Source organism: Poecilia latipinna, unplaced genomic scaffold (genome assembly GCF_001443285.1).
Source record: "Poecilia latipinna isolate Pla-1442-1.1 unplaced genomic scaffold, P_latipinna-1.0 Scaffold1391, whole genome shotgun sequence".
In the NCBI taxonomy this organism is placed as follows: domain Eukaryota; kingdom Metazoa; phylum Chordata; class Actinopteri; order Cyprinodontiformes; family Poeciliidae; genus Poecilia; species Poecilia latipinna.
Window position 1 is genome coordinate 164,550 of NW_015114007.1, and position 10,782 is coordinate 175,331.

The 10,782-nt window shown below is 38.0% G+C and overlaps 1 protein-coding gene across 1 annotated transcript in view; it reads left to right on the plus strand.

Annotated features, from left to right (window-relative positions):
- The window catches only part of LOC106962262 (perforin-1-like), a 15,755-nt gene extending 7,709 nt beyond the window's left edge, over positions 1-8,046 (plus strand). Inside the window, exons 4-10 of the mRNA XM_015056559.1 lie at positions 3,410-3,455; positions 3,723-3,865; positions 3,951-4,089; positions 4,180-4,260; positions 5,906-6,402; positions 6,487-6,580; positions 7,710-8,046. Of these exons, the coding sequence (XP_014912045.1) occupies positions 3,410-3,455; positions 3,723-3,865; positions 3,951-4,089; positions 4,180-4,260; positions 5,906-6,402; positions 6,487-6,580; positions 7,710-7,922 (1,213 nt within the window). The 3' untranslated portion in view covers positions 7,923-8,046. The remainder of the gene's footprint in view (positions 1-3,409; positions 3,456-3,722; positions 3,866-3,950; positions 4,090-4,179; positions 4,261-5,905; positions 6,403-6,486; positions 6,581-7,709) is intronic.
- The last annotated feature ends 2,736 nt before the right edge of the window (positions 8,047-10,782 follow it).

The following is a 10,782-nucleotide window of genomic DNA, read 5'->3' on the forward strand; positions in this document are numbered from 1 at the left end:
TCTTCCAAGATACAGCATTTTATTATCTTTTTAGTTTGCATTCAGTTAAAACTGATGTAAGTAATCAGTATAGTGGGAAAAAAAATATGGCTTCTTATTTAACACCTTATAAACTACATGTATTTCATCAGGTTGGCTTGGGTATTCAAAAAGTTCTGAGGTTTGGCAAGTTAGATGTGGGAGGAGTCGGCTCCGGCACCTACAAGTTCGCTTCACAAAGGAGCAAAGAGGATCGCTACACTTTCAGCATACACAGTGTCGCCTGCAACCATTATGAGTAGGATGGAAATTAGACTTTTTTCATTGAGTTCTGACAGGTCATGGTTTTTGAAATAATTGTCTAATTTTGTCTTGGTGTCTAGATTTATATTATCATCCAACCCTCCCTTAAGCTTAGAGTTCAAAAAGCAGGTAGACCTCCTGCCAACTCACTACAAATCCTCCACTAAGAACGAGTATACAAACCTCATACAGACCTATGGCACACACTACTTCAGACTGGTGAGAACTTTGGCGCACACACACATTGTGAATTAGTTAGACATTTTTCTGCAGGGAAGCATTTTAAAGAACTTTATACCTGTTTTAGGTTAATCTTGGAGGACGACTGAGACGACTGATATCTTCACGAAGCTGTTTGTCCTCCCTGAATGGATTAACCTCAAGTGAGGTAATAAAACGCACAAACAACAGATTTTTTACACAACCATATGAGATACTTCCATGATTCTAATGCCCAGGGATGAAAGTAAAACGGTACGGTCCGGTACTTCGTATCGGTTAAAGATTCTGGGTCGGTATGCATTATCAGGAGAATGGCACAACAAGGCTGTCAGTCAGAACGGCTACACATTTCATCAAGATAGCTAGCAATTGGTAGTTTGAAACACGAGTTAATCTGTTTATAATTAACTTTTTTCTCTCATTTCTTATTGTTTCTGATCTGTTTGTGCTGTGTGCTGGAGCCTGTACCCCTCCAGCCGTCTCTCTCTCTCTCTCTCCTCCACCGCCCTCCCGGCGCTCATGGGTTTAGTAGCCTTCAAACGTCTGTCTGCTTATTACAAAAGGTTCCAGTTGGGTGATTATCTACACCCAAAAAAGTAAACACTCCATGTCAAATTTAAGAGTTTATGAACATGTGGGTTATGCAATATATAGAGAAACTCTAAATATATTTTCAGTAATTGCTGATCTTCATATCGGCATTGATAACATAGTGGCATGGCCATTTGTAGCGGATTGACAGTGCTTTGAACATAATAGGGGTCAGGTTGAGGAATTTGATTTTGTCCAAGTTGGCTTCACGTAAGTGGTTACAGACAGTCTAAGGTGTGATGCGTCTGTTGTGCAGACCGAAGTCTCATCAGCTGTTTGTGTCGCTGGTCTTAGCCGATCCCGCAGATGAACAAGCTGGATGTGGCAATCTTGTGGTGGAGTGGTCAGGTGGCCAACGAGGATGAGGTCGATTTGCAGTAGTGCCAGTTTGTTGGAAAGAAATCCTTAAACAGCCTATGGTCCAATAACGGACATTGAGCCATGCAGCTACAGCTCTGGAGGACATCCTTGCATCCAGCATGCCGATGACACATAACTTGCGACATCTGAAGCATTTTGACTTGTGATAAAATATGACATTTTCCCAAGGCCATGGATTGTCCAGTTGTTGCACATTTTATCTGATCACCCACTGGACATGCCCCATCGATGCACTGAGTAAAAACAAAAACAACTCACTGAGTAATGCTCACTGACAGCAAGTTGGATTAAAAATTATGGACAAATCAAGAGAAATATTCCTTTTGTTCAATAAATGTCAGCAAATGCTCATTTACAGTTGTTAACTCCACATGGCAACAATATTTGACATGGGGTGTTTATATTTTTGTTCAGTATAGTTGTGTTTCATGTTATTTTGTTCAGTTAAAACAGCACGGCACACCTCGACAACAACTGCTTATTGACTTAAAAAAGACGGTGCTTACTGATTGGATTGGTGGTTTGATTTACAGACTGGGACATTTTACACAGGTGGTTCACAGAGGCATAAAAAATGCTGCTTGCACTGGGACAGGATGAACAATAAATCGCTCTTCATTTTTAAATAAAATAAAATAAGAATAATAAACGGGCTGCACAGTGGCGCAGTTGGTAGAGCTGTTGCCGTGCAGCAAGAAGGTTCTGGGTTCGATTCCCAGCCCCAGTCTTTCTGCATGGAGTTTGCATGTTCTCCCTGTGCATGCGTGGGTTTTCTCCGGGTACTCCGGTTTCCTCCCACAGTCCAAAAAACATGACTGTTAGGTTAATTGGTCTGTCTAAATTTCCCCTAGGTGTGTGTGTGTGTGCGCATGGCTGTGTGTCTGTGTTGCCCTGCGACAGACTGGCGACCTGTCCAGGATGTACCCTGCCTCTCGCCCAGAACGTTAGCTGGAGATAGGCACCAGCACCCCTCCCGACCCCACTGAGGGACAAGGGTGTTCAGAAAATGGATGGATGGATGGAAGAATAATAAACACAGCGGACAGTGAATTTTTAATTCAAGCAAAATCAAAACCTGACAAAAGTGCAGCAATCAGTAGCTAATTTGTTCAAAAGAAAAGACAGTGTTGAAAAAGTTACTGCACATGCTACACAGTAAAATTGTTTATCAATGTTTATACATGCTAGTTGCGGTGGAAATATTACAAAGAATAATGTAAGCAACTCAAGTAAAACTACAGTTAGTATTAGCATTTGATACTTATTTGCACATAGTACCTCATTAAAATTATTGTCATAGTACCGGCAANCATACACAAAGGGACATTTGATCAAGGACCATCCTGCTACAATGAGTATCAGTTTGACTGTGAATAACTATAAATTATTAATTGGTAAAATTATTAAGCTAGAAATTTTGATTAAATTTACCAAGTGAAGAAAACTGGCAAATACAGACCCATTCACTAAATTATAATATTGAAAAGTCCATTTGTTTCATAAGTTTTATCACTAAGTAAAAATATTATATAGAATGATTCGACATATATAAATTTTAAAGTATTTATTTCTGTTAATTTTGATGATTTTCAACATAAAAGTAATGGAGACCTAACATTGAAAATTGGAATAATACAGCAAACCAAGAAAAATGTTTTGTAATACAGAAGTGCGGATTTAATGAAAAATGTGTTTAATGCCTGCTAAGAGTTTATTTTCAAAAGTACTTTTAATCTGAAAACCGAGACACTTATGGAAGCATTTTCTAATTTATTTAATTGTAGTTTATAAATACCTGCCTAATAAGGCTTAGGTATTAAAATAACAATAGTTAAATGCACAATTTCACTAAGCTTAACTACCTAATTAAAAATATGAAAATGAACTGTATAGATGTTTAATAATAATTACGTCCTTTAAAATGTCCCAACAGCTCTCTGGTTGAGGCTTACACATCCCAAGACGCCAGTGATTGGACGGTAAGAAACATCTCAAAGCTGAACATTTCAGAATATTTTCAATGCAGCCCTGAGTTTTGAAAACACAACCCTGATAAAAACCTTGCTGGCTGATTTTCTTTCATCATTTCATTTCAGTTCATATGTGCTCTTCCAAGAAATAGCTATTTATCTTTTTAGTTTGCATTCAGTTAGAACTGAAGTAAGTGGTTATTAGAATTGTGATAGAAAAATATGGCTTCTTGTTTAACACCTTATAAACTACATGTGTTGTCTGTATTTCCTCAGTTTGGATTGGAAATTGATAAGTATTTGTTTGACAACTTCAATGTGGGAGGAACCCGCTCCAAAGGCTACAAGTTCCTTTCACAAAAGAGCAACGATGATCGCTACACTTTCAGCATACACAGTGTTGCCTGCAACCGTTATGGGTAGGATGGAAATTAGACTTTTTTCATTGCGTTCTGACAGGTCATGGTTTTTGAAATAATTGTCTAATTTTGTCTTGGTGTCTAGATTTATATTATCAACCACACCTCCCTTAAGCTTTAAATTCAAAAATCAGTTGGACATCCTGCCAAGTCACTACAACTACTCCACAAAGAATGACTACGAAGAGTTCATACAGACCTATGGCACACACTATTTCAGACTGGTGAGAACTTTGGCACACACACACATTGTGAATTAGTTACAGACATTAATCTACAGGGAAGCATTTTAAAGAAATTTAAACCTGTTTTAGGTTCATCTTGGAGGGCGACTGAGACGAATGACATCTTCACGAAGCTGCTTGTCCTCCCTGAATGGATTAACCTCAAGTGAGGTAACAAAACGCACAAAACAACAGATTTTTACACAACCATATGAGATACTTCCATGATTCTAATGCCCAGTAAGTAAGCTGAAACGGTCTGATACTGCTTACCGGTAAAAGATTCTGAGTTGGTATGCAGTACCAGGAGAACAGCACAATAAGGCCGTCAGTCAGAACGGCTGCAGTGTTAGCTAGCAATAGGTAGTTTGAAACACAAGTTAATCTGTTTATAAATAGGTTTTTTTCTCTCATTTCTTATTGTTTCTGAACTGTTTGTGCTGTGTGATGGAGCCTGTCACCCTCCAGCCGTCTCTCTCTCTCTCCTCCACCGCCTTCCAGGCGCTCGTAGGTTTCTCAGCATCCTATAACGTCTGTCTGCTTATTACAAAATGTCCCAATTAAACGAAATGGTGATTATCTACACTGAACAAAATTATAAACACCCCATGTCAAATTTAAGAGTTTATGAACATGTGGGTTATGCAATATATAGAGAAACTCTAAATATATTTTCAGTAATTGCTGATCTTCATATCGGCATTGATAACATAGTGGCATGGCCATTTGTAGCGGATTGACAGTGCTTTGAACATAATAGGGGTCAGGTTGAGGAATTTGATTTTGTCCAAGTTGGCTTCACGTAAGTGGTTACAGACAGTCTAAGGTGTGATGCGTCTGTTGTGCAGACCGAAGTCTCATCAGCTGTTTGTGTCGCTGGTCTTAGCCGATCCCGCAGATGAACAAGCTGGATGTGGCAATCTTGTGGTGGAGTGGTCAGGTGGCCAACGAGGATGAGGTCGATTTGCAGTAGTGCCAGTTTGTTGGAAAGAAATCCTTAAACAGCCTATGGTCCAATAACGGACATTGAGCCATGCAGCTACAGCTCTGGAGGACATCCTTGCATCCAGCATGCCAATTACACGCTCCAGCATACCTTACAAAATCTGAGGCATTATAAATTGTGATAAAATATGACATTTTGAGGTTGCCTTTAATTGTCCCAAGGCCATGGATTGTCCAGTTGTTGCACATTTTATCTGATCACCCACTGGACATGCCCCATCGATGCACTGAGTAAAAACAAAAACAACTCACTGAGTAATGCTCACTGACAGCAAGTTGGATTAAAAATTATACACAACTCAAGAGAAATATTCCTTTTGTTCAATAAATGTCAGCAAATGCTCATTTACAGTTGTTAACTCCACATGGCAACAATATTTGACATGGGGTGTTTATATTTTTGTTCAGTATAGTTGTGTTTCATGTTATTTTGTTCAGTTAAAACAGCACGGCACACCTCGACAACAACTGCTTATTGACTTAAAAAAGACGGTGCTTACTGATTGGATTGGTGGTTTGATTTACAGACTGGGACATTTTACACAGGTAGTTCACAGAGGCATAAAAAATGCTGCTTGCACTGGGACAGGATGAATAATAAATCGCTTCTCAATTTTAAATAAAATAAAATAAGAATAATAAACACAGCGGACAGTGAATTTTTAATTTTTTTGATTGTTTGTTTTGTCCATTGTAACTTCCAAGGATTTCTATATGACTATATTCTTCTCTGCTTGTGTCTGGCTCTTTATGCAAATATCTGGTGTAATGCAGCTTTTTTTTTTAATTTCTGTGCTGTTCTTTCACCCAGATCCATAACTGTTTATCTATGGGTGTTGCTGTTGGCTTGGGGAAGGTGAAACTCTCTAGTGTCCCGAAGTCTTGCAGCAGTGTCCTACAAAACAAGGACTTTGCCACTGGCTACCGCTCTGGTCTCCACCGACACTTCACCAAGGTATCAGGAGGAAATGGTTGGTTGGGGAAGTTTTCAATTTCCCAAAATGATTCCATGGGCTACATGAACTGGCTAAAGAGCCTGAAAGAACATCCAGATGTTGTTTCATACTCCCTTCGACCTCTCTATGAGCTCATTCCAAGCAAGCAACAACAGGAAGAGATGAAAGCTGCTATTGAACATTATTTGGAGGACAATGCTTTGTGGAACTTACCCGAAGAACCACACTGTGACGACATGACTCCTAATGTGGCCTCTAACTGCTGCCCTCTGCACGTCTCAAGGGGAACTCTATCAGTGACCATTGTTCGAGGCTGGGATCTATTTGGAGACGATTTTTCAGTAACTGATGGGTGGGTTGATGCAAAGGTAAAAAACAAATATTTTATGGAACCTGGTGAGCACACCTTTTATATGGCTCCTCTTTTTGTTCACAGCTATGCCAAGATGTTCTATGGTTCCATACAACGCAGGACCAAAATGATCGAATCCAATAATCCGTGGTGGAACGCTGAGTTTAATTTGGGCAAGGTCAGTAAACGTTATCATCACAGATTAGCTGAAAAAGCTCAACAACAGACAAACTGATCCATTAACTCTGCTGATGTAGTAGAACTTATAGAGTTAATACCAGCATCTATTTTTGCAAAAAAATCAACATTAAATTACCGGCAGTGAGGAGAATTAGGTTTTTATGCATCAGTCTTGAAAGAAAGCTGATCTATTCTTTGGTGCCACCAAAACTATGTTAGCAAAAATTTCATAATGGATCAAATATAATTTAATATCAGAAATGCATTGTAGTTTCAATTTCAACTAGATGATGTTAAATTATTGATTATGAACTAATTTGTCCTTCAACTTGTTGCTCACATGAACCAGCAGCCACAATGACAAGAAAAGAGCACCTCCCTTTAGGCCCGACTCGTTCTTGTTTCGGTTCTCAGAACCAACCTGGGTGTCTGTGGACATGCGGCTCCCACACTCACTGCTCTGCTTAACCTGTTGTTGAGACAGGAAGTGCTGACCCTCTCTTATTGCTTTTACAAATAAATCATGAGCATAAAAACTTGGCTTTCCAAACTGAACAAAATGAACCTTCAATGTCAAACTAAAAACTTTTTTCCCAATTGTTTTCTCTGTCCTACTGATTGCTTAGTTTTTATTTTTAAAAACCTGTTTGAAATAAATAAATCAAATAAGACAAATCAAAGTATAAAATGATATGTAATGCAGACAAACTGCATATTCTGAACTTGGGGAATGTACAATCAACTCCATTTCTAGATCCAAGCCAGGCTGCAGACTCTTTATGTTTTGGGATACTGGGTCAGCACCTGCATGAAAAAGTATTTGGTTTTACTTGAATAGACCATGCACATTTCATGGTGTTTATGGTCGAGTACAAATAAAAGTAAAAGCAGAAAAAAATCAGAAAATATTTGAACAGAAACCACTTTACACATATATTGTGTAAACAGACACAGCCTAGCTGATGTATTTCATATCTTGTGCTGTTGTGTTTCGGCTAACATTACTCTGCATTTATCAACTTTAAAACTGTTCAATACAGTTTTATTTTCTATATCACCTAAATAATTTGACTTTTAATGTGAAAATATGCATCTGAATGATCCTCCATTCAAATTTTCTCATGAAGGTTGACACAAGCCTGGCTCTGAAGATTGAGGTTTGGGATGAAGATCCGAAATATGACGACCTTCTCGTACAGTGCGTGAGGTACCTGAGCCCTGGCACTCACACTTTCACGTGCAAAGGAAAGTATGGAAACGTTGAGGCTAAATACACGCTGAAATGTGACCCGTATCTGACTGGAGAAAAGTGTAGTCGTTATAAACCATCTCCTAAGTGATAGGGGATTGGTGAGTTTTGGGAATGAAAGCATTTCATTTCATCAGATAACATTAACTCACTAAATCTGATAGAAACTCACAACTTATACTTATTCACTTAACTTTGTTAAAGACCTACCTAAATATGTATTTCTCATACAATGAAAAAAATTCAAGATTCTCTGTAACAATCACAAGAAATAACTATGCTTTAATATATGCAACCAGAAATTCTGTTCCCATTAATGACAATAAAATTTTTGAAATTCCTTCAAGTTGTTGACTTCATATATTTTCAATAAATCTTGTATTAGTTGTATGAATTATGTTTTATATGTGTTACTATAAAAGAGAGAGAGAGACGTAGTTACGTTACAGGACGTGTCACAAAACTATTTGGTCAAGACCTTCTGTATGCAGCAAAGCGAAGAACCAGGGGACAAATTTTTCAACCTGATCATTGTTTCCTTACAGTTTTATGGTTAAAATCAAGAGGTGCTGATGAAATTGATGAAATGATCATATAGTTATGTTTCAAACAGTGAAGACATCTCATGAGCCAGAATGTGCAATGTTTTGTTATTTTTTATGTGGCAACCTCGGGTGGATTTTATTTTTATTATGAAACAAATATCGGATATCAAAGTTTACAATATTGGAAACCAACAACGCCACCTGGAATAACTCCAAGAAAATGTAATGGTAATGAGGACACATGTAAATTCTGCTGGAAATGATGAGACGGGATTCAAGAAGTTCTACAAAAAATTAAACTTGAATATGTTTTTAAATTAACTGAAATTGAATTTTTAAAACAGTGAATGCATTTTTAATAAAATTGATTTTAATAAAATGTTTAAATTTCAAAGGAAACTGAGACTTACCAGTGGGTGAAGTACTGAGGAAAGAGGCAACATCCAGTGAAGAAAAGGGATTACCCTGGACACTACAAAAACACAGTAAACAAAAACAAAAGAAGGTGTTTCAACAAAACACACAAGACAAGACACCTCCACCACAGAAGCTTCAGTCCCTAAAAGAAAGACAAAAATTAAGCAATATGATTAAAACAGTGATACAATGGCACTAAAGTATTGCACTTTATCCTATTAGTAGTGCCATCAATGCTCCTGGCAGCAAGGAAAAGTTCAGATAGGTCTTAAAAAATTTCTTTATGGGCAAAACAGCAGTGAGTGTTAATCCAGTTGTACTGCTGATCAGATACTCATCAGGAGGCTTAAAAAAATAACAGTTTATTAAAACAACTGCTGACAAAAAATATAACTTACAGTTGCAGCTTACCTGTGACCTGGTAAGTTACCACACTGATTAACCGCCAAATAACTTAACAGTAACGACATTGCAGACGGAAAACTATAGCCATTTATAAATATATTTACAAGCTGCCTGTCATGTAAACTAAAACCATGAAGTAATACAGCAGCTTAATGAAAGCCAGGTATAAAATAAATTAAATAAAGCTTACCGTAATCTGCGATGAAATAAAACACATGAAACAAAACTTCCACAGGTAGGATGTATTTATAAGAAATCTGCTGAGTAAGGAGTATGTGACGTAGCATCAACGTGCGCATGCACATTACCACAAGGTAGGACGGATTTATGGGTAGCATAGATCTTCAGAACACCGGTCCTTGAGGACCGACTTTGGGCACCCTTGCCTTAAGCCTTTTGGAAGACAGGAAGGACAAAAGAATCATCTATCCCTTCTGACCTGCGATGATTTAGAAAAGCAAAAAGGTTTTCCTGTTGTTCCTTGACCTAATACTGCACACATCATTAGGATTGCTTATTTGAAGTTGCTTTCAAATCTGTTATATTGGAACAGGGGCGCCGCCAGGAATCTTGGGCCCCATGACAAAAAATTGGATTGGGCCCCCCTTCCTGCACAGCTGCTGTTACAATTTTTTGAGTCTATAATGTGACCCATAAAAAGCGTCACAAATGTAAAGGCTTGCAACTGCCTTGCTTTCTTTGGTCCAATACTGATAACTAGCACAATATTTACTGCTCATGAATTTTACATGCAACAGTCAACATACAGTATGCAAGTAGGTTGCTTAATTTTTTTCTTAGTTTTAGATTTCTGAAATGTCTCTCAGAAATCTAGTAACAGTCAAAAGCAATGTGCAAAATACACTTTAAACAATCCAGACTTCTAAAACATAAAATGCTATGTAGTTGCATTTTATTCAAGCTGCAGTATATAACTTTAATAAAAATATGTTATCTCCATATTTGTTAAAGCTGTCACCATGTCATGACAGTTTATGAGACAGATAATCTGTGAAAACAATCAATCTCCTCCATCTCCTTCCTGAACTACTATTGCTGGCAAAAGTAATGCAACATTCCGGTCAAATACAACCAATCAGAACCAGGAGGAGGGTCTTAGTGCTGTTAATCAACTTCATTCACTCACTGCTAAATGTGCTAATGGTGGAGAAACAACTTATTGTTACAGGAAAGCAGTTTATTTGCTGTCATTGGTAGCTATGCTAACTAGACTGAACACTCACAGCAGGCTATGCTAGCTGCAGCATAGCACAGAGCAAGAGGAGGGAGGATGAGCAGTATCACATGAGATTGTGATTGACAGCACTAAAACTCTCCTTCCACTGATTGGTTGTTTCTCGATAGCACTGGGAAAAGGCACAGGAAATAGATTTTTCACGGATTACCTCTCATACCATACTGTCACAACATAATGACAGTTTTAACAAATATGTGGAAACATATATTTTTATAAAAGTGACTTACTGCAGCTTTATTTTCACTTAGGAGAGGGCAGGTCAGGAGGGACGTGGGTTAGAGCTGCTGCTGACTGACTCATCTGTTGTTAAGTGGTAAAAGGTACCG